Genomic DNA, 25,118 nt, shown 5'->3' with positions numbered 1-25,118 from the left:
GTTTCATGATTTTTAATCTTACTGCTAATATTTCTCCAATCATTAGTTCCTTCATTAGTAAGTTGATTTGTACCACTACCATGTGTTGTTGAATTAAACAACTTGCAACAAAAACAAAATGCTTTATCCAAATCTTTTGAATACACTAGCCATCTTCTATCAAATTTCTCCCCATTTGATAACTTTTTAAAATAAAATGTAGTAGAAAAATGTCTACGATCTTTATCTATAGGAAAATTTAGATCATATTCTCTAATTGGACCCTTTTCTACTAATAAATCTCTTAATTTTGTATCAATATTTTCCCATTGACTTGGATCATAGATATTATTAGTAAGTAGGTTAGTCATTTTTTCATTTTCTTCTAAATTATTTTGTTTTTCATTATCAATTATTGTTACATTAGATGTTTCAACATTATTAGGACTATTTTCATTATTCTCTTTTTGTTGTATAATTTCACTGTCTTCCAACTCTTTTTGACAAGTTTCTTGTTCATTTGTAATATTTTCACCCAAACTTTCTATTGTGTTTTTTTTAACACTAGTAACAAATTTATCCATAGATCCTTTTTGAGATTCAATTTGTTGTTCAATTTTTCTCTTTTTTAGAAGTTTTTCATATCCGGATAAATATTTTCTAGTAGACATTTATAATAGGAAAATACTTACAAATAAATAAAACACAATTTTATAATTAAAAATGATAATTTAACTAAAAGTAAAATTTAAAGTATAGAACAATAGAACCTGGTTATTCCAATTTTTCTAAAGCTGTAACCACCTTAAAACTTAAACCTGCACAAATAAAAATTAATTTAATACATGGTTTAATAAATTAATGTCACTATAATACAAATGAATTGATATGATACACATCAAATTATTAATTGGTATAATAATTTATAATAATATATAAGTATTACTGTGTCAGATTAAAAAAAAAAAAAAAAAGGTGATAACCAGGCTAACCAGCGAGCCTGTGCTCCACATTCTATGGCTAAGCTTTAAAGAAAAAAATGTGTCCAATCAATTGTCAATTTGTCATAGCAAAAAAGGGTTCAAATAGGGGCTGGGCAGAAAAGTTAATAGCATAGCAAAAAGTGAAAACGTGTCTAGTGTGAAACAAACTAAATATCTATATATAATTTAAGTTAAATGAATAGAAGACTTTTGAGTCTTCATTTTCGGAAAGACAAAAAGAAAGAGGGGAACTGGGAAGAACTGAAGAGTGAAGAAGAGTACCTGAATCTCTTGCCGACTGGTATGAAGAATCAACAAAGAAAACTTTCAAGCCAGACTGATTAACTGAGTTTATGGAAAAAGATCAAGAATCAAGATGAAGTGAAGAAAAGAAAGGTGAGACCGTAAGAATATAGATGGAGAGACAGAGAGATGAGAGGTTTTTGTTTTGTTTTTGAAATTTATAATATCTATTTTAGCATATTTCAAGACAATTACGTTGTATTATTAATGAATTTGTCTGCTATTAATTTTGATTTTAGCATATTTCAAGAATGAATTAATAAATTTGTCTCCTAAAATTTAATTTGGTTAGCTGAAGTTTGCTATATTTATTTTTTCCATTTTAATCTTTTACATTTTAGGATATAATGGGGCCTTTTTAATGCATTTTATTGACCAATAAAAGTGCTTAATTTTTTTTAATTAAAATATATAAATAAATTTTATATATATATATATATATATTTTTTTTTTTATATAAGTGGGGCCTTCTTTTATTTGGGGGCCTTAGGCGATTGCATCAGTTGCATCACCTATAGAGCCGGCCCTGATCAGAACTCGAGTCTTTGAGGCTCGATTTCTTCGCTGAACTCGAGCCCCAAAGGCTCAAGATGTTATTCTCCTCAATTCTTTCAAATTCTTGCTAACTAACAGCATAGTATGGCAAACTCATGCTACTCTGCAAATTACCCCCTAGATTAAGCATTACATTATATGTAAAGCAATCAATCCATCCACCAAAATTGTTCCTAAGAATTGGAATCCAAAAACAGAAATTGAAATCTCATATTAAGAATTGGACAAAGATAAACAATTATAAAAAGAAAACAAATTATACCTAGCAAAAGCTTTACCAATCAATCCCACTCACAAACCCTTTTCCAAATCAATTTTGCACAATGCCTTCACCAAAACCTCTTAACCAAACCCAAACACCAACCATTCCTACGCAAAAAAGAATTCCAATAAAATAGAAAAAACTGTTGGCTATCTGTTTATGTAGCTAGACTAAGACATAGATAAACTTAAGAACTGCACAATACACAACTTGAAGGACAATCTTGATCGTTGGATTCACAATCAGAACCTCGCTGCTAACGTCCTCAACTTCCCCGACGATGAGTGGCAGAAGTCCGATGATGTTTTCAACAGCCATATGGTACAGACTCTTGCCAAAGCTAGAACTTGCACCTCTGCAATTATCTTTTATCGTTGCTCCATTCACCGCCACCATTGACGACTATGGTTCTATCTCTAGCCTTTGCTAGAACTCATTTGAAACCCTTTAATTCTTCCTACTACTTTCAATTCAAGAAGGAGTTTGGGTTTTATGTTGGGTTTGGCTTTTGGAGTTTGTTAGTATTGGTGGATTTGGGTGAATTTTCCAAAGTTTTCCTACATTGGATTGTGAATTAAGTTTTGGTCTGAGAAAGGGGTTTGATTGAAAGGCTAGGATGTAAAAATACGAAACGGGTTGTGGGGAGAAGATGGAAATGAGAAACTAGAATAGGCTAATAATATGAAAAAAAGTTAATGTATGTTCATAATTTTTACAACAAACCCTAACTTTTAGATCTTCTTTCTCTTCTTTTTAATTATAATTTTTTGTTTTGTGAGGAGAGAAACATAAAAAGAGAGCAAAATTCCATATTTACTCTTATTTTTAACAGAGATGGGTAACGAAGCCCTAAGAGCAACCGCATCAGTAAGTGTATAATTTCTGTCTATTTTGCAAAATAAAAAACACGTTTTTTCTATTTTACACACCTACTTTTACAAAAACACTCACATCAATCTATCTATTCTAAACATTTATTCAATAATATTCATTTTTTTTACACTATCATCTCTCTCACAGACCCGACACAACCCACCCAGCCACCATCATCAGCCCACCCAACCTCCCAACCTCCATCATCAATCTACTCAACCACCATCATCAAGCAACTAGCCTCCATCATCAACCCACCCAAATACCCATTCAACCCAGCCACCACCATTGAAATCCAAATACCCATTCAACCCAACTACCATTAATGAAATCCAAATATCCATCCAACCTAGCCAGTGTGCAACAAAATCAATGCCTCTTATTCAACCAAATACCTAGCTCTGATCGACGCCTGATCAACCAAATACCCAACACTAAACCAAATACCCATTCAACCCAGCTCTGATCGACGCCTTCAACATTGCACCTCGCTGATCTGTGGCTCTCAGTTTTCTCTCATCCATCATCTCTCTCATCTTCCTCTGAGTTTGCTCTTACAAGCAAAGCCCAGCCCAGCCCAGCCTAACCTATCAGCAATAGATCTAGTGGCAGCAACAACATCAGCAGCGATATTAGCAAGGTGATATTGGCAGTAGCAATATCGGGTTTAGGATGGGTTTTTCAATGGGTTTGAGTTGATTTGAGTTAGGTTTAGTATGATTTTGGTTTTCCATGGGCTAGTGGTGGTTGGGTGTTGCTAGGTTAGTGGTTGCGCCTTCTTCTTCTGTCAAGAGCTATGGTGATCAGCTGTGGCAAAAGTGAGGTGAAAGTGAGAGGGTCTAAAGAGAAAAAGAAAGTGAGGTGAAGGAGAGAGAGAAAAATAGTAAAATATTAAATGCAAGAGCTACAGTAACTGTGCATATATGCACGGTTACTATAACACTTGTGCATTTATGCACAATTTTACACCCACTGATGTGAGTGTTTTTTTGGTCAAAATGTGTAAAATAAGGTGTTTTTACTATTTTGCAAGACTTTGCATCCACTAATGTGGATGCTCTAACAAAGGTAATCTCAAGCGAGCAAAGTATTAAATTTTAAACCACGGATAGAAAAAATGCAAATGGGTCAAACCACAAGTGGGTTTATTATAATTTGCCCTAAAAAAAAAAATTCTTTCTTGCCTACTTTGGCAGTTTCTATGTATTTTTCTTTTTCATCCTCACAGGTGGGTTTACTATAGGTAATTCACATGTAACTCTCACATTCACAGTGAGGTCTACTTATTAAATTGTTGATGGGGCCTATTATATATTTTTTTCATTCAATGATTGTTTATCTAATTTTTAAATAATATTTAACCTAATAATAAGTTTTTATCTTAATTATTAGACCTAATAACTAATAAGTTGGAGTTTAATTTGAAAATTTATATCTATGAGCAAGTTAAAAATTATTAAGTTATACCGTGCTTAACTTGTATTGTATATTACATTGTGTTTCTACATTCTAGTACTAGTTTACACTATTATGTACATAATATGAATATGGTATATACAGGAAAGAAATTAACTCTTTCAATTTTTTTTCGGTCCCAAAGTTAAATTACTAGCTCCGCTGACTAAGAGAAAAAAAAATTATTAGAAGTTTTCATACATACGTGAGAGAGTAATCACTTTTTTATGTGAGAAAAATATAGAGTAGATGAGAAAGAATGATGTATTTATAGTAAAGAATATAGGACAAGAAGAGTAAAAATAAAAGAAAGAGAAATGGATAGAGGAAGAGTAATGGTAGGGTAGAGAGAAGTAGGAGGATAAAAAGATAAAAGAGGAAATGTTGGAGGAAGTGGAAAATTAATAAAGAGAAGAAGTTTTTTTTTTTTTTTTTTTAAATGAGAGATGAAGAGTTCGAAATAGGTAGATGACATGGCACAATGAGAGAGTAGTAACATCAAATACTACATTTTGGCTTTTATATATATATATATATATATATACAATTTGTTAAAAATATTGGGAAAAAAAGAAACAATTACTGAATAAATGTGCATTTTTTTGGGTTCTATAAAATAAAACGAAAACAAAAACAAAAAAAGGTTTTTGCCTGTAGTTGGTTTGATGATTTTGCACCATGACTTCATATTACAACTGGTTTGTACTCTTTAACTCAATCTTTGGTTGATTTCTAGATAATATCATTACTAAATGGTGAGCATGGAGCTATAGAGTTAAGGAGTACTCTTGGACATCATGGTAGTTTGATCAGCGCAAACTCGGAAAAAGAGATGTGGCCAAATAAATTTGAACAGGTCATACAAACATCAAACTTGTCATATATATTAGGATCTTCGAGGAAAGTTGTGATAGAGGAATTGAGCAGTGTTTCCATGAGTAGGAATACAATTACTACTGAAGAGGATGACGATTTTAAAGACAGTGAATACTCGGAAGATTTCTTGCTTTCGGACCAGGCTTATACACAATTCATGAAGTCTCTTGATCATGGCATCAGAACAATTATTGAACCATGGAAGACTCGAGAAGAGTTCACCAAAGTTGAAGATTACACAGTTCCTTTAAAGGTGGCCCCTATCCTAAAGCATTTGTTTTCCAAACATACAGATGTTGGCGTCAAGTCCATATTAAGCCCAATGACCAAGCTATATCTCTTTAACGTTTTATGTGAGTGTATGTATGACATGACAACCACCAAGGTTGTAGATATCACAAAAGATTTACTTCTCAATTGGTGGACAAGCATCAAAATGTTGGAATTCGCAGGATTTGAAATTCAGTTTGATTTCCAACATTTGAAGAGAGTTACGCATGCTTACTATGGCCGTAAAGTTAATAGGCGAGTACTCGACGCTCTTGAAAATATTGATGAAGTTATTGCACAGCGATCTGAAGAAATTGAGACACTTAAAAAGAAACGTGATCGCATAATCTTTGCAGAATCTGGGAAATCCAACAAAATTGAGGAATGCTTGAGAGAGGCATCGGTATTGAAGTATAGGAAAGCAAGTACTGGACTATTAAGTATTTTACAATAGGGTCTATTTCTTGAAATGCATGTATGTCTAATTCTTGTGTTATTCTATATCGAATCACGAGTCAGCTGCGAGTTTGGTGAGTACTCATTGTGTTGTTGGTAAATCAACTATTATTGTCATAATTTATCAAACCAGAGTGCCTATTTCCTGGTCAATAAAAGCCATGCAGATGTGAAGAAATCACATCTTTATTGAAGCGTGTTTAGTTCACTTCCTCTTCTTATTCCTAAAACTATAGTGGGCATATATATATGTGGGAAAAATACTCGATGCTGAAAAAAGTAATGTAAAAAAAATACGTCTCTATAAGCCGCAGCTTTAGTTTACAATAGATTTTGTCTTTTAAAGAAATTCAATAATATGCATAATATCCTTCACATGTCAATGCTATAGATTAATTTCATATTTCAGCTCTCTGTTGCATAACCATGTAGCACAAAGAAAATGTTTTCATTTTCCATCGTATGCATAAAGAATAAATGTACGAATTAATTATTTAATTATTTTCTTCTGCACTCAGATAATTAGTTAAGACAATTACTGTCTGCTCGATTCTGTTGGTCAATGTACCTACGCATATGTGGATAAATAACTCTTTTTTTTATTGAAACAGCTTTAGTTATACCCGATTCTCTTCTCAAAATCACCGTAGGCGTATATATGTTCGAAAAATGCTTGATGTACAAATGTTTTCTTTGAGAAACACTGTCATTTTAACTTGTGAAGCAGTTTTTTAATTAAAAAAAAAAAAATTTTAAAAAATTAGTGTAGTGCAGGTGAAATTGCTCATGACATATGGGTCAATCTGGAAAAGAAACAAGGCTTCTTTTGTAGCATAACATTGTAGTTTCCAGAAAAAACAAACAAACAAAAAAATACGAAAAAAGTACACCTGCAATGATATGCCAATATAGCTAATTTAAACATTGTATATTTATATTATATTATGGCTCTCTGTAGTAAGATATTAATAAAATTACGAGATACACGTTTGTGTGTGTAAACTGTAAAGTGCAGTGAGTTAGTTTCAAGTTTTGCATAAAGCACAAATCAGTAAGTTGAACGAACAGAAAATCAGGCAAAACCCAAGGGAACACTCCACTCCTCAAAAAATAGAAACTTTAGCTCAACATATCTTCAAGACCACAGCTCAAGATTTTTGATATTTTATTGATAAAAGCTATATAATGAACCCAAAGAAGCCTAAAGAATTACAACCAAAATGTATTAGGTACATAAGTGCAGCGACTCTTTAAATTCAGCAACAGAACTATTATTGGAAAAATCCCCTGCAAGAGACCAATCAAACAAATATTCTCACAAAACTCTTGCATCCTCAAGACTCAAAAGTACCACAGTTTTGTTCACTCCACAATGTCCACATCAAACATAAAAACACTAAATTCCAAAAACATGACGAATGTTTGCCAACCCAATTCTTCCAACCAAGAAAAAGATTAATCGATAATACCCATTGAATCCCCCAAATTTGAAAATAAAACCCAACAAATCATAAGCAAGAGGGAACGCTGAAGCTATTGTACATATGAAGGAGACTGCTTGGAACTGTAACACATCAAATACTCTTCCAAGTGAAACACACTGCACATGTACCATTATAAAAAGAGGGAACACCGAAGTCACCAATCATTCTATCACAACCCTCTCTCCTAAGGATAATTGAGTAAAGAAGATTTAGAAAGTAGTTTACCAATTCTAACTCCCAATTATTAAAGTCTTTATGAAATATAACATTCTTTTTTTGATAGGTAATAAGAATATTATTAAAACAAACTCAAAAACTGATGAAAGCCAATACAAGGTGTTCATGATGGTAAACACAAGGAAAAGCAACAAATAGCAACAAAGAACAATAAAAAAACTTAAAGAGCAATAATAAGAGAAGAAATAAACTCTAGATGGTGGAGCAATCCGAGAAGCCCCAACACCTAGACCAATCAAATAAAGTTTTTTGGCATAAAGCTTGTAATTGAACCAAGGATTTCTCGGTATCCTCAAAAGAGCGCCAATTTCTTTCCGTCCAAACAATCCACATCAAACAGCCAAGAACCATATTCCATATGTCTGAATTAAATTTTCCCAGCCAAAAACTCCAACAATACACCAAGCTTTCCACAGAGCTTGGCATGACCCATTGTGTCCCAAAGATCTAAAACATATAAACCCACAGAGAGTGAGCTACTGGACAATGGAGGAGAAGATGATCCACAGTTTCCTCATTCCGATGGCACATACAACACCAGTTCACCAAAATGCGCCCCTTAAGCATAAGATTATCCAATGTAAAGATCTGCCCATGAACTGCTGTCCACACAAAAAATGCCACCCTCCTAGGAATCTTAGCTTTCCAAACACTCTTCCAAGGGAAATTGGAGTCAGCTGCACCCCTAATGATATTGTAATAAGATCGGGTATCAAACTTGCCATTCCCTTTAAGACACCAATGAGAAGTGTCATTCCCACCACCCCTAGGGATCCGAGATTGAATGAACTCAAGGAAAGAGAAGGAAGCCCCTAATTCCCTTTCATGAAAATCCCTATGAAATCTCAAATTCCAAATTCTATCGCTACCACCCTCCTGGTAGCATAAAAAATCAGAAATGCAAGCTTTCTTGTCATTGGAGCACACATACAATTGAGGATAGAGCCTTGGCATTGACTTGCTTCCAAGCGTTTACTGGTCTGAAAGTTAATGCGGGGAAGAGTGAGATTGTTCCGGTTGGGGAGGTTGGAAATATAGATGCGTTGGCTACCATTCTTCGATGTAGGGTGGCTAGTCTGCCTTTGAAATACTTGGGTATGCCGTTGGGCACCCCTTACAAAACAGCATCTATGTGGAATCCTATTTTGGGGAGGACGGAGAAGAAACTCTCAAGTTAGAAGCGTCTTTATTTATCAAAGGGCGGTAGACTTACCCTGGTGAAGAGTACTCTTTCTAGCCTTCCTACGTACTATCTATCTTTATTTGTCATTCCTGTAGCTGTGGCTGATAGATTGGGGCGTATTCAGAGGAAGTTTTTATGGGGATCTTCAGAGGAGTGTTTCAAATATCCATTGGTGGCTTCGGAGAAGGTGTGTTTACCGATAGTTTTGGTTGGTTTGGGGATCAGGAAGTTAGTGCAATTTAATAAAGCCTTGTTAGGGAAATGGTTATGCAGGTTTGGGCGAGAAGGCACTCACCTTTGGAGGAGGGTTATTGTAGCTCAATATGGTGAAGGTCAAGGGGGGCACCCCTATAGAGTTAGTAGGCCCCACAAGAAAGCCATGAAGCAGACCACAATCCTCAGTTTTTTGCAGCATCCTACTTAAAACTTCCATAATAAGAAGGAAAAGAAGAGGGGACAGCAAATCACCTTGTCTCAACTCACGAGAGCTTCCAAAAAAGCCTACCGAAGAACCATTCACAATAATGGAGAAGCGAACAGTAATTATGCACGCCTTAATCCACCCCCTCCATCTCATCCCAAAACCCATCCTATCCAACAGATAAAACAAAGCATCCCAATTTACATGGTCATAGGCTTTCTCAATGTCCAATTTGCAAACCACCCCGAGAACTTGGCTCTTCAATCTGCTGTCTAGGCACTCATTAGCAATAAGCACTGAATCCAAAATTTGTCTCCCACCAACAAAAGCATTTTAAGACTCAGAGATGAGACTATCTAGCACAACCCGCAATCTATTTGCCAACACCTTAGACAGCAGCTTGTATACACTCCCTACCAAACTTATAGGCCGAAAATCCTTGACATCAATAGCATTATTTTTCTTGGGAATTAGAGTGAGAAACGAAGCTTTTAAAGACCTTTCAAAAACTGAATACCTGTGAAAGTGCACAAAAACAGCCATAACATCTGCCTCCACCACACTCCAACATTTTTGAAAAAAAGCCATGGTGAAGCCATCTAGTCTAGGTGCTTTATCCCCCTCCATCTCCAACAAAACCTGGATCACCTCTTCTTTAGAGAACTCCCTCTCCAAGGCCAACCTTTCATCCTCTCCAATGCAAGCAAAATCCAACCCATCCACAATTGGATGCCACATATCTGTCTCTTTGTAAAGATTTTGATAAAACTGAACCACCTGAGATTGTACGGAAGGTCCATCCTCATATAAGACACCATCTACCTCGATGCTTCTAATGTGATTAGCTCTTCTATGAGAGTTCGCTAGTCTATGAAAGAACCGAGTGTTGTTATCTCCCTCCTTCACATTCAGAGCACGAGACTTTTGTCTCCAAAAAGTCTCTTCTAAAGCGGCTAAAGCTGCAATATCACCTTTAAATTGGGTTCGGTGGGAATCTTCCTTGTTAGAGAGGCCCCGCAATTCTTCCTTAGCATCTAGAACCATTAATTCAGCCAGCAAACACTTCTTCCTAAATGCCAAATCTCCAAATTCCTCTTTATTCCACTTCTTAATGTCTTCTTTCAAAGCCTTTAATTTTTGAGCTAGAACGAAACTAGGGGAGCCCAAAAAGCTATACCCCTCCCACCAATGTTTAACTCTCTCAAGAAAACCGTCAGCTCTAAGCCACATATTCTCAAACTTAAAAGCACAGCAACCCTTATCCACTCCACCAGCTTCCACCAAGAGCGGACAATGATCGGAAAGAACACAAGGGAGCACCCTTTGAGACACATTCCCGAAGTGATCCACCCAATCCACAGAAACTGGAGTCCTGTCAATACGGGACATAGCTTGCGGCTCAGCATCTCTAAACCAGGTGTAAGAAGCCTCGTCCAAAGGTAAATCCACTAGATAATTATTCTCAATAAAGTCCGAGAATGCAAACATGTCTGGGCTAAAAGACTCACAACCAAGCCTCTCGCAAGGGTATCTAATAATATTAAAATCACCAAATAAAAGCCAAGCTGTGTTCCACCTGACATGTACCCTGGACAGCTCCTCCCACAAGCTCTGTATCTCTTCATCTGTATGTCTAACCACCACAGAATAAGCTGATGGGTCTTCAGCCATGGAGCATGCATACAAGTTTAGAAACAACACCTTCAAAAGATGATCACTACACTAAGTGTTATACCAAAACTGGACTTGGTGGCCATCTTCTTCATTGAAGTACACATAATGTAAAAGTTTATCTCATCCTGCCCTAAGTATTTCAGAGGCTACAACCATGACTCTATGAGTCTCTTGAACACGTTCAATGACCATTGACCCTATTCTTCACCGTACTTCATAGAAATAGAAACTGCTACTGAGATGGAATCCAAACTTTCTATAATTCCAACCACCACGTTGAACACCCTAGCATATGATATTGAAACCCAACCAATAATCAGGATATCATATTTGGGTGACTAAACTGAACCACAATGGAATATTAAATTGAAGTAATGTTAAAATTGGGTAGGGAATAATTTAGGATGTTCATTAACAATATGAGTTATGTGTCACAGTGGTTAGATGAATTGAGCTAGCAGGTCTGATGGCAAAACTATGGATTTTTTAAGTAGACATCTGACCCCTAAACAAGTATATAATTAAACCAGTGGATGCAACTTTTGTGACGAGCCTACCACAAGATTCACAAACAACCCCAAAACAAGAATATAAATAATCCTGTGGATGCAAATTTTGTGACGATCTATCACAAGATTCACAATCAACCCCCAAATAAACAAGATAAATGCACTTAATGAGTCCAAATCAGCCACAACATCTCAAATTAATTACAGAAGTAGTTTTACAAAGCTGAAACTCATAACAGCACTTCATAAAGCAATAAGTAGACAAATTGATAAATCAAACCAATTTAGAGAAAAATTCCTCCAATCCAATACGTGGCAATTCAAATGATAATCTCTACGCTTTTAATAAGAAGACATATATAATAGTCATGTGACTTATTTAGATGACCTTATGAGTCAAATAATTAAAATCAATGTCTGTCGCTGAGTTGCCACATATTGTGTTGGAGAAGATTATACACGGATAAATCGGTTTGGAAGAAATTTATACACGGATAAATTAACTTCAGATATTCATGTAGATATAGACTTGGGAGGAAAATCAAGCAGCATGTCAAATCTTTATTTTGCTAAATATTGAGTACATGAAAATCTTATCAATACAGCATGATTCAGTCCAAGAAAAAACAAAATGATAAACAAACATGAACCTTGCTATGTCATAATTATACCCAGGGGTTTCAACAGTGCAGATTGTAGTGGTTCAGAATAATCACCATCAAACTCCTAGTGGTGGTGCTCCTGAACATAACGTAGACCACAATACTTGCAGATAGCTGGCTCATTCAGGTCAAGGCATATGAACTCAATTGGATGCCCAAGTGCAGGATTGCTATCTGCAACCACAAACACGTAAATCCCTAGTAATCTCGCATCCAATGTGAAGTGTTGAACTGACTTGATCATGGAATTGAGAGTCCACAAATATTTAGTGGGGATTATGAAAAAGAAAGAAGTAAAATATTCAGAGTAATAAATAACCTCCTTCACAAGCAACAATCCTGCCTTCAACCTTGATGGGTGGAACTTCATTGATCAATTCCATTGGGGACTTCTTACTTGTATCCTACAAATAAAAGCAAAACATGATATACTTTTTTTTTATCGGGAAAATATAAATGATATTCATATACTCCTACACAGAAGATGTTTTTAGGACCTTCCTGCAAATTTCCCACATGATAACATCTTTGAGATAATGAAACCACAAAATCCTTGTTCCTGGAAGAAACAATGAAGAAAAATCTTCAAGGAGGTTCCTTAAGCTGCCAAGGTTTTAGTTCATGCGGAGTTTGTGAAGGATCTGTTAGGATTAGTGCCCTTAAATCCTATTATATGATGCTATATATGACATTATGCATGATTTAATGTTATGATTAATAAAGTTATTTTATTATTATCTAAAATAATGGTAATATGAATATTTGGATATTATCATATAGTCCACGAGATACATAGTATCTAATTTATGTGATTTAGTCACAAAAGATATAGATCACAAGTTTTTTGTAAACTCAGAATTTTAGTTCGTAGTCAGTGATGAAATTTGGCATTTCATCTACGAAAACTATAACATATTAACTAAGATGATTTGTCTTGATCACGGAAGTAGAAACTTCTAGTTAATATGTTGATATGTTTTAAGAGTTAAAACATATTGAACTGGAACGCTATGAAATTTATTATTTTCTTAATGACTGTTAAATGAATAATAAATCTCACGACTTTAATTTACATAAACTCTTAATCTTGAGAAGATAGTGAACCTGATCATGAAATGTAAGTTGTTTTGATATATCAGGAATGAGATCTAATTCAACGGTCAAAATCTCAGTATGTTGAATAGCCACACGTAGTGCTAAAGGAACACATATCCTCAAGATGGAATTCATAGTCTCTTTGTAAAGATATAAAATATTCCCTTGAGATAAGTTTAATGAATTTGGTTATTCAGAGTGTTACACCTAACCACTTTAGTAAAGAGTTACTAAAATTTATATTTTATGAATTTGATTTCATAAATATATATGAATAGCTTAAAGGATTAAATCGGGTACTCAAGGATCAAGAAGTAGTAATTTTCAAAGTGACAGTTATATATTATGACTTTGTATTACTACAAATATTTTCATAAAGGGGTTAATTGTTTAGATAATAAAGTCTTGGGCATCGGTGGAATTGGGGTGAAGAGTAAAGGTCTTCCCAAGCTCAAAGTTCTTTTGTTTTAAATTTCACTCCATCAAGGTACGCCTTTCTATTCTTTGTTTCTAAAATTCTAGATATTCCATGTTATCTTACATGAATGAACAAGATACTTGTGTTGCTTCCGCTGTGTGTTTTGTATAAGATGCAAAACTAGTTTTTCCAACAATATCTGCCTAGGAAGATTCCATAGATTCTAGGACTACCATGGTAGGAAGGCAAGCAGGGTGTTTGCAGATATTACAATAGAGAATCTAGTTATACAAAGGTTTCCCAACGTGCATTTTCTATGGGACTAGGTCCCCGGAATGGTTTTGTCATTGGAGAGGCTCTTTTTTATTTTTCACTTCGTAACCAAATCTCAAAGTTGCTTTCTTTATTGCTTTATTATTACTGCGATAGATATTGTATCTATGTTTTAACTGTTTTACCTTGTGGGTTTAAATAATTAATTATGTGATCAATTAATAAATCCATTACTTCCACTTTGTATATCACATAGGGATTTAAATAGTTTTTTTTTTTTTCAAAAATAAATAAAACAAAAAATAATTTTAACAATCAAATAAATCAAGAAAGTTCCATTATGTTTAGAAACTAAAATAACGATCATTGAAAAATACACAGCCAACACAGTCACTAATTAAAGTACCTATTACCCCAATTGGTACAAATACATTCCTCACCAAGAACAGCTCAATTAGAAAAGAAAACAGCATCCCAACATTGAAATTTCTTCGGTAAAATACAAAAGATCAATTACACACAAAACAAGTTATCTCTATACATTCTTACACATTACTCATATAAATGATAAATGCACAACCGCCACCAAATTTTTGGGGTCGGTTATTGATCCTAAGCATTTAGTTAGGGTCAACCAAGTGTATTCTTTTCCACCATTCTAATCTACCCAAAATTATACTCTTTTTTTTACTACTTCTACCAATGTTATTTTCCGTCTTCCTACACCTTTATTTCATTCCCTCAACTCGAATCAACTCACTCTCGCCAGAGCATTAATGGCTCTCCTCATAACATGAACAAACCATCTCTAGTGACTCTCATTTTTTTCATCAAAAAAGAACCACCCCATCTTTAAACCACACAAATACTTGGAACAAAAAAAATATATATATATATATATATAAAATAAAATTACCTCTGAAGCAACAAGCTCGTGAAATTAAAAATGGACATAATACACAAAATTTTGAGTGATAAAGAATATAAAGGATAAAGAAAATAGATCTGAAGTAAAAATGGTAATACGAGAATTATAATTTGGGTACAGAAATTCTTAAAGTTTCTAGGTATTGGTAATGGGGAAATTATACAGTACCTGCATCCATTTGGCGGTGTGTTCGCTGATTTGACTGCTGATGAGGCTGAAGCTCCTGACCGTTGATGGTGAATTTGACGATCGGATTAGTGTTTTGAACAGACTCGACGCCATTGCTCCTCCACGCACAGAGAGACTGAGGGAGAAAGGAACTGCAGAACAAGAAAATGTAGCTGAGAGTTGGGTGGGCTTGGATTCACTCCAAGGCCCATTAAATATTAAAAACAGGCCCAATTAAAAATTTTATATACACCCTGATATTTGGGTTTAATTTCAAACTAATCCTTTGTATTATTAATTTCTTTTTCTTTTTTTTTTCTTTTTTGAGAGGATTTGTATTATCAATTTCAATTAACTCTGAGACTTAAAAATTGACCAAATTAAATGTTAGATTTTTATAATTCAGTAGTCTTACTTCCTCTCATTTATATTAAGAATTAAGATTCAAATCTTCCACTCCCATTATTACCATTAAATTGTCAAATACATACATACATACATACATATATATATATATATATATAAGTACCAATTTGAGACAATAGAGTAAAAATTTCAATAGGTACAGTTTTACAATTATTTGGAGATATAACAATTTTTTGAATTGGTATTAAAGGCTGTTTAGTAACGTGTTTTGAGTAATAATTTTCAATGTTTGAACAACATTATACGTATTTTTATACACTTTTTCATCCACGCATATTTTCAAAAAATATGAACAACATTACTAGAACAACATAGTGCTTATGAGTTAGGGAAACACATCCACCACCATTTTGAATTTTTGCTATTTGGATTTTTGCAAAACGATGATGTTAAATATATCAAATTAATTTTCCTAAAAGAATCCCAAAAGATTCACAATACGATGAAAACTATTAATAAATATTAGAAAATTTGGACGAAGAAACTAAGTTTAATAATCTTAGAACACATTATTACCTTACAAAAATCCCTGAAAGGAGAAAAACTTATCCATTGCAGGAAGACGTGTATAAGTTTTGTACAATCATTTACAATGTATAAGTTTTCAGCACCAAATCTAATTATATATTTTCCAAACTCTGCATTTGACTAATGTAGTACCTCAGCCATTTATGTTCGGGCTGCTGTAATTTAATGAACCTGTTATAATCATAAGTAAAATGTCTCAATCACAACAAGCTTTCAGATCAGCAGCTACCATGTGAATCTGCTTTCACCCGTGCAACTGCACCACCAGCATCAATGAAGATATCTCATGTTGCAAAAATCTTCACCTGTGCCAACAATGTGTAGAACGCTCTTGCTTGTCAGTTGTCATGCATTGGGCACAAGATTCGACATAAGATGTCACGCCATGTCCCGGAGATAATTAAACAAGATCATATCTAGATATATGTCGTCATACAGCCAAAATTTCAAGACCTTGTACATAGATGAGCTCTTTGCCACCCTAGCATGAAAAGATTAGCAATATAACAGTCTTCAAGCCATGCCACTGCTGCCAAACAACAGATTAAATTGTCATGTATTTGGCATCTCTCTCAAATTTGGGTCTAGAAATGCCAGAGCTCTTTGCAATTTGATCAAAGGAAGCTTAGCAACATGATGGTCTGAACCAAATGTCGTCTCAGCATTGTTCATAACAACTAAACGGAACTTGTTCAGCAGTAGTCTTTTTCCAGTGTCAGGAATTCACCCTATGCGGCATTTGGTCATGGTATAGATAAACCTGTCACAGAATTAGTTCATAAATATTTTGGGGGATTTTGAGCTTCAATCCAACTCCAAGGTTTTCCAGGAATGGCATTCCAAACTGTGTAGAATTCAAAACACCACCTTCAATGTCCTTTCCTGAAAACTTTTGCTCAGCTGTACTCGTGATAAACCTGTCTGCTTCTGCATACACAATACTTTCTTTGAACCAGGGGATGGCCTTCTTCCAAATGGAAGTAGTCCATGTGATCTCTCAGAATGATTCAACAATATGCGAGATCAGGACTTAAACTGGTGGAGAATAGTTCCTTGTATATCCTTTCAGCTTCATGCCACCAATTTAGGGTCCATACAAAAACTAATCTCTATGCCACTTAATAATCCAAGGAGGATTAGCAAGACAAGTCCAAATCCCCTGTCACTTAACTGCTGGCATGCAAACATCCACATTTTGTCACCATATCACATGCTGAACATTTAAGTAACAAGGATCTGATATCGAACTTCTTATTCATTATAAGCTATCGATACCAACACGATAATCCTCATGTGATGATGGACACCCAGCAAGATTCGCAAGTTCTACTAATTGCCCATAACATTTCGTGGTCAAAGATGACTTCAAGCCACCAATTTCAAGTTTTTATATGACAGACGAGCTCCATGGCACATGATCCATTGAGGATTAGCATTACACAGTCCTACACCATCATCACAAACTGCTAACAAGCAACTGTGTTATGTGTGTTCACCACGGTCACTAAATTATATAATACAGCATCTTCCTCAAAATTTGTTCACCACTGATGTACAACTGTGACATTTATTCGTAACAAATCCCATTCCATTAACAAACACTTGGAATCCTTCTCTATCCCTTTGTTCATCTCCTTAATAATAATGAGTTATTAGCATTTGTTAGGAAGTTTTGAGCTTCAATCCAACTTCAAGGTCCTTAAGGAATGGGATGCCCAAACTGTTCATAGAATCTAACAAACCTTCAGCTTTGAGTTCCATTCCTGCAGACTTGTACAAAAGTACAGCTGCACTCATAATAAACCTGTCTGACTCCACAGACTCAGAAATTCGTTCAAAAAAGTTGATACCTTCTTCTACATGTCCGTAGTCCATGTAACCTCTCAGCATGGCACGATTGCATGCAAGGTCAGGATATAAACCAGTAGTGAGCAGCTTCTTATAAACCCTTTCAGCATCCCCCATCTGACCTGCTTTTGCAAAAGCAGAGAGTAAGAGGTTAAAATGTGCACAAGAAGTGGGGATGCCTCTTTTCTGCATAGAATCAATGGTTTCCTCGGCTTCTGAGTATTTCAAACTCTCGGTGTAAGCCCGAACAAGGGAAAGGTAGGTAAAGGAGTCGGGCAAGCAACCATCTCTCTGCATGGCTTGAAAAAGTTCATTTACTTCATGATAAAGTCCTGCAGTAGCATATACATTTATCATGATATTGTAGCTGACCTGCATTTCCCCAGCAAAGAAAATGAATAAGTACTTTAGTTTATATGTTCTAGTTTTATAAGTAAAAAAGATAAACATATTATTACAAAAGTGAGTTGAAGTCATGGCATTAAGGAACATTATGACATAAGTCACCCTCTCAAGTTATTTATTACCAATATGTCTCTTCTTTGTTTTCTTCTCTAAGTACCTTGGACATACTATTTAGATATCTTTTAATCATAATCTCATATGTTTGGGCAATATAACATGTGCATACCATTCCAGGTTTTATCCCTTCTTCCAGCATCTTGGTGAATAACTGGGAAGCTTCATGCCTCTTACCTACAAAATAGAATAAATTTGTGAGGAGAATATCACAACCTTTTATTCTACTGGATATAGAAAAAGGAGAAGAAATCAATTTTATTTAAAATTAAAAAATAAAAAACAACAACAACAACAACAACCAAAGGTAAATCTGCCATCCATGAACTATCAGTATAAAATTTCAATTCAAGCCATATTCAGCACTTCTTCCAGCAGTCAGAATTTTAAATGATCACATTTATCTACATTTTGAGTATCTGTGTATCTCACAAACTATGAAAAGCACAAAAGACAAATAAGCATTTTTCTATTGATGTCAACTAAGCCAAGATAACTATTGCGATTCAAGATCAATGGTGTCTTTTGGCACATTTCACTAAGAATGTCTACAATTTTTCTTTGTTCTTTTTTTTCTTTGTTCTTTTTTTTTCTTTTTTTTTACTTCTCCACAAAATGAAGGTAGAAGTAGAACCATACCAGCCTTCCCATAATAGTTTATCAGATTCGTGTACGCCTTCTCATCCAAACACAAACCCAAGCTGCGAGCTGTGTTGAACATCTCCACAGCCCTATCCAACTTTCGACCCCGTCCATACACACTGCAGATATAATTAACCAGTATGAACCACAACATTTCACCAGTAAGATGTATTTATAACTTCTTGAGTTACCCTTCCAAATGAACCCACCCTACACACACACACACACACACATTAGACTCTTACCTGATCATGGTGTTGTATGTCTGAATTGATGGAGAAATCCCCGAGGAAAGCATGCGATCATAGATGCTGGATGCAAAATGCAATTTGCCTGCAAAATGAAGTTTAATGGTCATTCCATCTTTTCTCTGCATATGTAGCTTCAAAAAATTGAGATGGTTTATATCAACCTGCTCCTAGCATGGCCTTGATAAAGGTATTGTATGCCACAGTATCTAGCTCCGAGCTACCTTCAAGACTTTCACAGATAATATTCTCTGCCTCTCGATGTTTCCCTGCAGATGGGCTACTGTTATTACTAATTGAAATTGGCACAAGAATAACTGCAAACCAACCAAGCATCAAATGCTACCCATCATACTTCCTAAATTATTTATTGTCAGTGTACATCTTTTGGCAGGAGGCTTGGAATATGATTCCAAATAAAATGGGCTGTTTGAAAAACAGAAAAGTATGATTTCCTATTCAGACACTCACTTCCAATAATTCCAGGAGAGCATTTGTTCCTGAAGAGTTGTAGATATAAAGTTCTGAGGAGTTTTTTTACCTGAAGACTTGGCCCTTCAAGTCAACAAAATGCAATTACAAAGAGCCAGATATAAGCTTAGCTTTGCAGGAAGTCCATTTTTTGTATCTTCATAGTTTCTATATAACAGCTCACCACTTGTTTGGTAAGACCAGCTTTGTTTGAGATAAACTTTCCAGAATATCAAAATAAAAGTTATTTATTATTTTGAACGGAAATGCATAACACACAAAGTAGTTTGTGAGCGTGCATCATTCATTAAACTTATAAGAGCTTTGCATGTTATTGGGGGCTCTTATTATTTGATTACCCAAAGTATAAAGAGAGAGGAACAAACTGTATTAGTCTGCTACATTTTCCACTCATACCAATATTCGTCAAAGCATTCACAACTATGCTGATGCCAACAGCATTCATATCATGCCCTTTCTCAGCTACTTGTTTGTAAAGCAAGTATGCCTCCTCTGGTCTGCCACACTTGGCATATGCATCAATCATTGAGTTATATATTGACTTTTCACATGTAGAAGAATCTGCAACTGCTGAAAAGACTTCCTGGGCTTTTTTCAGCTTGCGTTGCTTTGCAAATAAACTAATCAAAGAAGCAACTGTAGCACCCTGAAGTCTGCAGCCTAGCTTGATCAACAGACCAGTAAGAGTTTCTGCTTTAAGTGCATCACCTGCAAAGAAATCAATCTCAACCTCGCTTCACTTTTGCCATAAATATAGATTAAAAGCATAAAACTTTTACTCATAGGAACTCATATAAAACAATTAAAAATTATCATTAAAACAAAACATTAGTAAGTTTTTTACCTTCTCTAATGAACTTGTTAATGACCTGACCCACAATTGACAAGCCACCAGCAGTTTGAAGCAGCAATTTTAGTATTTCTTCTGTTTTCATGAGATTTTCATCTGCCAAATACAAACTGAGCATGAGCTCAATAGCCATAGTGTCAGGATGATCAAATGCCAAAACTTTTTTATCAAGTTGGTCATCTTCGATCTGGTTATGCATAGCCCTAAAACATGTTAAGATGAATCGATTATACTTGAATGATTGATCAGTACACATCTCTTCTAATAGGTGCTCAGTGTCTCTTAGCATTCCTTCTTTGCAATATACTCTCAAAACTGTCTTGTAAAGCTCCTCATCAAAATCTACTTTATCTTTCCTTATCTGAGCAATAAAATCCCTGGCCTTTTCCATCAAGCCCAGTCTAATATACAAATTGAGCAAATCATTACAGGAACCAGAATCAGGAAGTCCAGTCTTGGATAAAGCCTCAAATGTGACTTGTGCAGAGTTCAAATCTTCTTTCATAACATAACATTGCAATAAGACAATATAAGCAAACCTTGAGAACCAAATGTTTCTAGACTTCATTAGCTCAATAATTTTTACAGCTTTCTCAACATTCCCTGAATTGAGATGGACTTGTGCCATTGCCAAATAAGTTTTCTCATCACTAAGTAGGCCTAGCTGCTCAGTCTCTTCAAATGTTTTTTGAGCATCCGCATAAAGACCAAGTTTTCCATATATTCTTATGAGCAAACCATAGATTACTTCATCGGCTGCAATTTTTTTTCTTTCCATTTCCGAAAAGAGAGAAAGGGCTTTAGAGTAATCTTCATTTTTGTAATACAAAGCTAGAAGCGAAGCACAGGTATAGTTACTTGGAACTATTTTCTGGGATCTCATGTCCTCATACAATCTTAGAGCTTCCTCTCGATTACCATTTTTGTTACTTAAATTAATAAGTAGGCTATACGTAACCTCCTCCGGAACAAATCCAAAAATTTTCATCTCAGAAAAAGTCCCAAAAGCTTCCTCAAGAAGACCTTCTTTAACGAGTGAGCTGATGACAACTGTATAAGTGAAATGATTGGGTGCAACCCCTTTATCAACCATCTGCCTCCAAATTTCTATGACCTTTCCATGGAGTGATTTCTTTTGCAAGGATGACATCATAAAATTGAAAACTGCAGCAGTGAGTATAATTCCCCTTTCTTGTACAGCAGAAAAAAATGACAACATAGCCTTATGACGTCCCCATTTGGCATATGTACAGATCATGGTACCACAAGCAACTTCATCCGGTTCACATCCTGCTTCAAGCATCTCCAAGAAGGTCTCCTCAGACATCTTAATCTTTCCAACTTGCCCATATATGCGCAGGACAATTGTGTAGACAATAACACTAGGGTGATAGCTTAACTGTGCGAGCACAAATCTATCAATACACTAAATTAATCTTCATGCTTTGGAAGTAAACAGCATTATGAAACATCAAGTTTCAGACATTCGTTGACAGTAAACCACTAATTAAGGTTATCACAGCTATTGCTAGAAAACCAATCCAAATCTAACTTAAGGATTCGCAAATAAAACCACAAAATAACACAAATAAAACCTACATATGAATTTAATACAAAGAAGATGAGCACAAAGCCATAACAAATTTGCTCCCTACTAAATTCAATTCTAGAAAATTCAGAAAGAAATCCAGGTAGAGCACAAAGTTGATAAAGGGAAAAAAAATCAAAAGATAAATTGTAAATTTAGAATGTGCTCTGATCGATGCTGCATCAAACTAAAAAAAAAAATTATAATTAAAAAAAAAAAAAAAACTCCAATAGTTGTTCAATATCAATTTTAACAACCCTGATGTGAGGATTACCAAATCACTATAAAAGAAATACTACCATCCATTTAATTAATCTGTGTCAAAAACCACCACCACCACCCACCCCACCCAAAAATAAATAAATAAATAGACCTCAAATTTCCAAAGAAGAAGAAGAAGAATCCAAATGTAATTACCAAAACCAACTACAATTTCAAAGACCCAATAACAAAAGAACAAAATTTAGGTACAGTTTGCAGTACATAGATTACCCAATTCAATACAAACGCATGTCTGCATTGACCAATACAGCACAAAGTCACAAACAGTATTATCTTTCCCAATCCAGTTATATAATTGAATTGAATTGGGAACTAATGCACTACACCTAAGAAACAAAACTAAATTTTGTCCATAACAATAAACCCCTCATAAACCCACCTCCAGAAAATGAATTAAAAATAAAAACAAACAAAACCCAGATGTTGCTAGGAAAATGTTTGGCATTAAACATGTTTAGAGCTATCTTGCTTCAACCCATTATGCGAAGATTAAAGAGACCATCCATGTGTAGTTTTAGTACAATGAAATTCACCAAATTCAATATCCAAAAAATCACAAAAACCCAGATGAAAAATACCAAATTCAACCACAAAGACTCAAACTTTCCCTATGAAAATTCCAAAAAAACCAAGAAAGCAAGCAACAAACCTGAAGTTTCATCCAAGAAAAGAAGTCCCTAGCTTGCCTCCAACCTTTCTGCTCCTTCAAAACCACACACATCTCTCTAAAACTCAGCTTCCCCACAAACGAAGCCATCACCTCTCTCATATCATACCCACCTTCACCTCTCACAGCCAAAGCCCTCACCTGCTTTATCGCCGCCACCACGTGACGACCGTACAGGTGGCCATTCCGATCATCCTGAAGATACTTCACCATTTGCTCCGGCGTCCTCTTAATCCACTTGGGTGTCTGCGCTCGCGAGCCCTGGTTCTTGCGCAGCTGGCTAAGGTACTGAGCCTTGGCCTTGATTATGCGCCTTGCGTTGTCGTCGGAGAGTGGATTTTTGGAGTTTTTGGACCTGGGTTTTGGCTTGGTTGGGTCGTTGCCATCGCTGAGAGACCATGGGTCTGGTGTCACTGAAGAAGAAAAAGAAGAAGAGGAGTGGATTGTGGTTTTGGGTTTTGCCGATGAAGGTGATTTGTGAGAAGGGAAGAGTGGGATTGGGAGTGGGATGTTGGTGAGGAAGGTGGACTTGAAGTTGAGGTTTAGGGAGTCCATTTTGCTTTTACACTGTTTTTCAGTGTTTTTTTGAGTAGCAACAAGATGCATCTATGGAGAGGATAATGTACTGTTAACACTATTTGTCTGGCTCTGGAGTCAGCTTCAACCTGTCTCAATTTGAAATTTCTTCCTTCAATATTTTTAAACTTTTTTTTTTATATTTATCCACGGAGAGATAACTTCACTTTATTTTTGTGACTGTGGTCAGGTTTTATTTTTTATATATATAGGAAATTTGATTTTTTTTTTTAATGAATAATGTGATATGTTTAAATAATATGTATTGATAGTTTTATATATTGTTAAGTAATTGAGTTGGAAGAAATAGTTGTTTGAAATCAAATTTTCTTCTTTCTTTAATTCAAAGAACTAAAATATGAATAGTAAAAAAATTATCCAAAACAAAAGATATTAATTTATATTTTATAATAATAAATTTAAACTCTTTTTGTCTTTTTAAAAAAGCTAATATTTTTTTCAGTAGTTTTTTTTTTCTTTTGTTTTTAATAATTTAATAGCTACATTGAAAATGAGGAATTAAACCATAGATATCTTCAATTGGAAACATTAAAATATGCTAATTAGTTGAGCTACAAGACATTTGCTAATGATAATTAAGTGTTTTCTCTGTGCCTAGGCACCTTAACTCTTTTCTTTTTAAAAGATGAGCATGGCTATTAGCGTGCGTTTGGATTAAGATGAAAAATTAAAATTATTTTATTTTTCACTTATTTTTGCTACTATTTATTGTCTCGCTGCATTTTTTGGTACTATTTATGGGTCTTACTGTACTATTTCGATTAACTTTTACCTTTATCTACAGTACTTTCAGTAATAAATTTTCAGTTCAGCAAAATAAGTGGCATTCAAATACACCCTTAGGTGAAAAATGTTATCAATTTTCAAGAGTCTTTATTTGATAACTAGTTCAAATTTCTCAGATTTAAGCCTTTATGTGACGTAAATATTATGTCCAATGATCTTGTTTAATGATTGTAAAGTTTGATTTACAATATGTTTTATGTTTGGCTTTATTTATACAAAAAGTGTTAATTGCAATAAATTATTTACTTATATTTTGTGGGATTTTTTGTATTGGGTTTAGTATTAATTGGTGAAGAATAAGCCATGCAATGAAGATCAGTGAGTTTCAGATTAGCTCGCGACTAAAGGTACTTGATGAAAAGGCACGTGAAAAGCACATCTGAGAAGTGAAAAGTCAAGTAGTCGTGCATTTCTGCGAGTACTTCAGCAGAAAGGCTGCTTTACCAAGAGGATTTAGTGTGATTTTTTTACTTCACTATTATATATACCTCATTTACATAAAAATGAAAAGAGCTATGTAGAAGAAAACTCTAAAAGTTTTCTACAACAACCACCCTTGTTAGAGAGCTATTCATCCCTAA

General features: G+C 34.8%; 2 protein-coding genes across 3 annotated transcripts; both read right to left on the bottom strand.

The window, feature by feature from the left end:
- Nucleotides 1–12,056: 12,056 nt before the first annotated feature.
- On the bottom strand, nucleotides 12,057–15,232 carry LOC112020842 (NADH dehydrogenase [ubiquinone] iron-sulfur protein 6, mitochondrial). Its single transcript, XM_024053439.2, has 3 exons — nucleotides 15,065–15,232; nucleotides 12,502–12,586; nucleotides 12,057–12,356 (listed from the first exon to the last, which is right to left on the bottom strand). Exons 1-3 carry the CDS (start codon nucleotides 15,176–15,178, stop codon nucleotides 12,247–12,249), a joined length of 309 nt encoding a protein of 102 aa, XP_023909207.2. The 5' UTR covers nucleotides 15,179–15,232; the 3' UTR covers nucleotides 12,057–12,246.
- A 728-nt stretch (nucleotides 15,233–15,960) lies between these two features.
- On the bottom strand, nucleotides 15,961–23,842 carry LOC112000399 (pentatricopeptide repeat-containing protein At5g27270). Of its 2 annotated transcripts, none has more exons than XM_065760044.1 (8): nucleotides 23,137–23,842; nucleotides 20,612–22,016; nucleotides 20,164–20,475; nucleotides 19,440–19,544; nucleotides 19,273–19,360; nucleotides 19,025–19,146; nucleotides 18,498–18,562; nucleotides 15,961–18,238 (listed from the first exon to the last, which is right to left on the bottom strand). In XM_065760044.1, the coding sequence occupies exons 1-8, from the start codon at nucleotides 23,758–23,760 to the stop codon at nucleotides 17,681–17,683; spliced, it is 3,279 nt and encodes a 1,092-aa protein (XP_065616116.1). In that variant the 5' UTR covers nucleotides 23,761–23,842; the 3' UTR covers nucleotides 15,961–17,680. The 2 variants fall into 2 exon arrangements, with proteins under 2 accessions (XP_065616116.1, XP_065616117.1); XM_065760045.1 differs by having other exon boundaries at nucleotides 20,612–22,032; nucleotides 23,137–23,224.
- Nucleotides 23,843–25,118: the final 1,276 nt, after the last annotated feature.

The sequence above is a fragment of the Quercus suber genome, unplaced genomic scaffold (assembly GCF_002906115.3).
Source record: "Quercus suber isolate HL8 unplaced genomic scaffold, Cork oak 2.0 scaffold_351, whole genome shotgun sequence".
Lineage (NCBI taxonomy): Eukaryota > Viridiplantae > Streptophyta > Magnoliopsida > Fagales > Fagaceae > Quercus > Quercus suber.
The sequence above is the reverse complement of the archived record's forward strand: the minus strand, read 5'-3'. Positions and strand labels throughout refer to the sequence as shown.

Bases quoted from the DNA above. Each gene is read 5' to 3' on its own strand.
- LOC112020842 (XM_024053439.2), bottom strand. From the start codon at position 15,178: ATGGCGTCGAGTCTGTTCAAAACACTAATCCGATCGTCAAATTCACCA. The intron at 12,587-15,064 runs GTACTGTATAAT...TTTTATTTGTAG, and splicing joins ACACCGCCAAATGGATGCAG to GATACAAGTAAGAAGTCCCC. The intron at 12,357-12,501 runs GTTATTTATTAC...TTGTGGTTGCAG, and splicing joins GATTGTTGCTTGTGAAGGAG to ATAGCAATCCTGCACTTGGG.
- LOC112000399 (XM_065760044.1), bottom strand. From the start codon at position 23,760: ATGCATCTTGTTGCTACTCAAAAAAACACTGAAAAACAGTGTAAAAGC. The intron at 22,017-23,136 runs GTTTGTTGCTTG...GTGCTCGCACAG, and splicing joins TTTCTTGGATGAAACTTCAG to TTAAGCTATCACCCTAGTGT. The intron at 19,147-19,272 runs GTAAGAGTCTAA...TTATATCTGCAG, and splicing joins ACATACAACACCATGATCAG to TGTGTATGGACGGGGTCGAA.